At 39.8% G+C, this 4,048-nt stretch overlaps 1 protein-coding gene across 1 annotated transcript; it reads right to left on the bottom strand.

Annotated features, from left to right (window-relative positions):
* Positions 1-2,873: 2,873 nt before the first annotated feature.
* Positions 2,874-3,818, bottom strand: OR13D1 (olfactory receptor family 13 subfamily D member 1). The gene has a single exon (XM_008257694.2). It carries the CDS (start codon positions 3,816-3,818, stop codon positions 2,874-2,876), a length of 945 nt encoding a protein of 314 aa, XP_008255916.2.
* Between the last annotated feature and the right edge of the window lie 230 nt (positions 3,819-4,048).

Below are 4,048 nucleotides of genomic sequence, written 5' to 3'. Positions count from 1 at the left end.
CCTTTGTTTGCATGCCTTCAGGAACTCCTAAGACCTATATGTTGGGTTGTTTGATAGTATCCTACAGATCTCCAACAATGTTGTTTCGATTTCTAATTTCTTCTTCTTGTTTTTGGTCGCGCTGTAAAATTTCCTGAGATTTGTCCTCTAAGTCAGATATTCTTTCCTCTGCTTCACTGATTCTGTTGTTAAGGCTTTCTACTGCATTTTTTATTTGTTCTGTTGAATTCTTCATTTCCAAGATTTCATTATGATTTCTCTTTAAGATCTCAATTTTGTGGGAGAAATTTTCTTTCATGTCATGTACGGATTTCCTTAGTTCATGGATTTGATTCTGAATAATTCTAACTAATCCTCTGATCAATTTTTTGAATTCCATTTCTGGCATTTTTTTAGAAAACTTTTATTTCATTAATACAAATTTCGAAAGTACAACTTGTGGACTACAGCGGTTCCCCCCCATAACCATCCTCCCACCCACAAACTATCCCATCTCCCGCTCCAAAAAAAATCTCCCATCCCATTCTTCATTAAGATTCATTTTAAATTATCTTTATATACAGAAGATCAAATCAGTCTATACTAATTAAAGCTTTCAACAGTTTGTACCCACACAGACACACAAAGTGTAATGTACTGTTTGAAGGCTAGTTTTACCATTAATTCACATAGTACAACACATTAAGGACAGAGATCCTACATGAGGAGTAAGTGCACAGTGACTCCCGTTGTTGATTTGACAATTGACACTCTTATTTATGATGTCAGTAATCACCCAAGGCTCTTGTCATGAGCTGCCAAGGCTATGGAAGCCTCTTGAGTTCACAAACTCTGACCTTATTTAGACAAGGCCATATTTAAAGTGGAAGTTCTCTCCTCCCTTCAGAGAAAGGTGCCTCCTTCTTTGATGGCCCATTCTTTCCACTGGGATCTCACTCACAGAGAACTTTCATTTAGGTCATTTTTTTCTGGCATTTTTTTAAATCTCTTCATCTTCACATTCTAGTATTGAAGTGTTGTGTTCTTTTGGGGGTGTCATATTGTATTCCTTATTCTTGTTTCTTAAATTTCTGCATTTATTATTCAGCATTTGTGGAGATACTCATTGTTTTTTGTTGTTTTTTTTTTTTTTTTTTTTTTTTTTTTTTTTTTTGGTCTGGGGGCTTTTATGTTTGGACTATGCCGCTGTGTAATAGTAGAGTGTCCACTTTTTCAGTGAATACCCAGAGGCACATTGTGGGTGTGGCCAGGGAGCTCTGTTCAATGCTCCAGGATGAAGGGAGTGTCCAAGGTGATACTCAGGTTGGCATGGTAAATCTCTCTCTCTCTCTCTTTTTTTTTTTATCAGAGGGGAGGTTTGTTCTGTTCTGTTTGCATAATCTCAGCTCACCTCCTCTCCTCAAAGGAGAAAAGTGCCTGGGTGCTCGCCTCAGTGGGTATAATATTTGTCCACGCTGCCACAAGAACTACACAAAGGATCTGTGCAAAGTTCTCAGTGTAAGCATTCCCGAGCACCTGGCTCCCTGTCAATTTTTCTCACAGACTCAAGAGTCTCTGCTTGGCTGCTTGCTGGGTGTGTGGACATAAGCTGACACAACTGTTATGTGTGTCCAAAATGGCATCTGCCCTCTGTCAGCTTGTTATCGGAGGCTGGTGCAGGGTGGTTGAGGAGAGAGAAACGTACCCTCCCCCTTTTGTGTGTTCCTCTGGTTTGGCAATACCCTTGTCCCCCACAGGGCTCAAGCCGGATTCCCTCCAGGCTGTTCTTGTGGCTTTATCTCTAATGGCTTGGGTTGCTGCAGACTGGTCTCACCTCACTCCAGAGCTGGTGCTGAGGTTCTCAGCTGCTGGGGTCCAGAGTTGTGTGTGTCCACACCCTCCACGTAGGTCCACAGCATCCCTCAAATTGTGTGGAATTTCCTCTGCCATTTTTTCCCTAAGTCTTCCCTGGGACTACACTCTCTCCACTTTTTAAAAACTATCTTCTCCTAGACTGGAGCAGTAAGCTCTCTTCCTATTCTGTCATCTTAATCCAACCCCTAAAATTTTGTTCTTATAAAAGGATAATTTATTGACTCATAAAAACTAAAAAGAATCATTGTGAATATAACTATAGACATAGCTGGATCAAGGAGTTAAAATGGTAGCATCAGACACCCTTTCCCTCTTTCTCTGAATTCTATTTTTACCTCTCAGGCTTTCTCCACATACTGACGAAATTGGTTCCAGGCTCATATTCTATCAATTTAGTAGCCTAGCCAAAAGAGTGCTTCTTTTTTCATACTGGAATAGTCTTGAGTTTGATAGCCTGATATGCTATGCTGAATCAGACACTGTAGCTATAGGATTTGCTTTTTTTTTTTTAGTTGACTAGCCTTTTGTTTTGGAAATACTACCATTTATAGAAGGTGGGATTAGCCTTAGCCAGCACCACATGGACTGAGAAGACACCTTTTTCTTTGTCAAAAGGAGGTGCTTTCTTTTATCAGAAGAGGGAATGATAGGCAACAACCAATAGATGTTCAATTCAAAGTGACTAAAAATGAGACCAAGACAACAGAAGAAAGTAGGTGAAGGAGGGAGGATGAAAGAAGGTGGAGGAAAGAGCAAAGAGGGAGAGAAAAAAGCCACAAAGAGAAAGGAGAGATTCACCTCGATAAAAGCCATATGCCCTATATAGGGCTAGTTGGCAGAGCTACATACTGCCTCAAACTATAAAGTGAAGACATTGCTCAGAAGGTTTATATGAACATTCTATGTAGAAAATAACGAGAATTCCATATTTGGCTTAGACATACACACTTAGCACTGGGTTCTGTAACTTTATTTGTGACTCAAAAAAATGTGGAGGTTATCACATGCCTTCAGGCCTTTCATATTTTCCATAGATGCAAGTGTCTGCTAAGGATTTTCTTCACAGCTTCTTTTACATCTTTGTTCCTTAGGCTGTAAATGATGGGATTCAACATTGGGGTTACCACCCCATAAGACAGTCCAATTATTTCATCAGATGCTTTTGTGTACTTTGTCTTAGGCTTCATGTACATAAAAAGAGCTGAACCATAGAATAACGTGACCACGGTCAGGTGGGCTGAACAGGTAGAAAAAGCCTTCTTTCTTCCTTCAGAAGAATTAATTTTCAGGATAGAAGAGAGGATAAACATGTACGAGATGGAAATTAACAGTAGAGGAATCATCAGTAAAACAATACTTGCAACTGTCATGATAAGCACATTCATGGAGATATCTGAGCATATGAGTTTAAGAAGAGCCAGGATCTCACAACTAAGATTATCAATGATGTTATTACCACAGAAAGGTAGAATCATTGTCAGTACTGTTTGCACCAACGAGTTCAGACAGCCTATGATCCAGGACCATGCAGTCATTTGCATGTATAACACCTTCTTCATGATGATGGGGTACCTCAATGGGTTGCAGATGGCCACATACCGATCATAGGCCATCACAGCCAGGAGGACACATTCAGTGGAACCCAAGCCAAGGGAAATAACCATCTGCAGAGCACAGCCAAGGAAGGAGATAGATTTTCTCTCAGACATAAGTATGACAAGCATTTGAGGAATAGATGATGATGTATAGCAGATGTCCAAGAATGAGAGGTTTCCAAGGAAGAAGTACATGGGGGTGTGGAGGCGAGAATCCAGTATGCTAATTATGAGCAGGAAGCTATTTCCCAGGAGGATTATCAGGTACATAAGGAGGCAGAGCACAGATAGGAAAAACTGGAGCTCTGGGTATTGAGAAAGTCCTACCAGAAAGAATTCAGTCACTGCAGAGTAATTTTCAGCTTTCATGTGTCTATGTCATCTGCAGGATTTTGAAAAGGACATGAATCAAGGAAATTAAAATATTTGGTATAGATGTCTCAAATAACTTTCACTTCTATTACTTGGTTTTATTGTTGAAAGAGCCCCTGGAATTAACAAAGGCAGAGATATTTATTTTATTAATAATGATATGAGAGATCAATACTGCTTAGCATCACCTAGCAGCAGAGACTGGAAATTGAAAACTGGAAAATGCC

Source organism: Oryctolagus cuniculus, chromosome 1, assembly GCF_964237555.1.
Source record: "Oryctolagus cuniculus chromosome 1, mOryCun1.1, whole genome shotgun sequence".
NCBI classification, from domain to species: Eukaryota; Metazoa; Chordata; class Mammalia; order Lagomorpha; family Leporidae; genus Oryctolagus; species Oryctolagus cuniculus.
The sequence above is the reverse complement of the archived record's forward strand: the minus strand, read 5'-3'. Positions and strand labels throughout refer to the sequence as shown.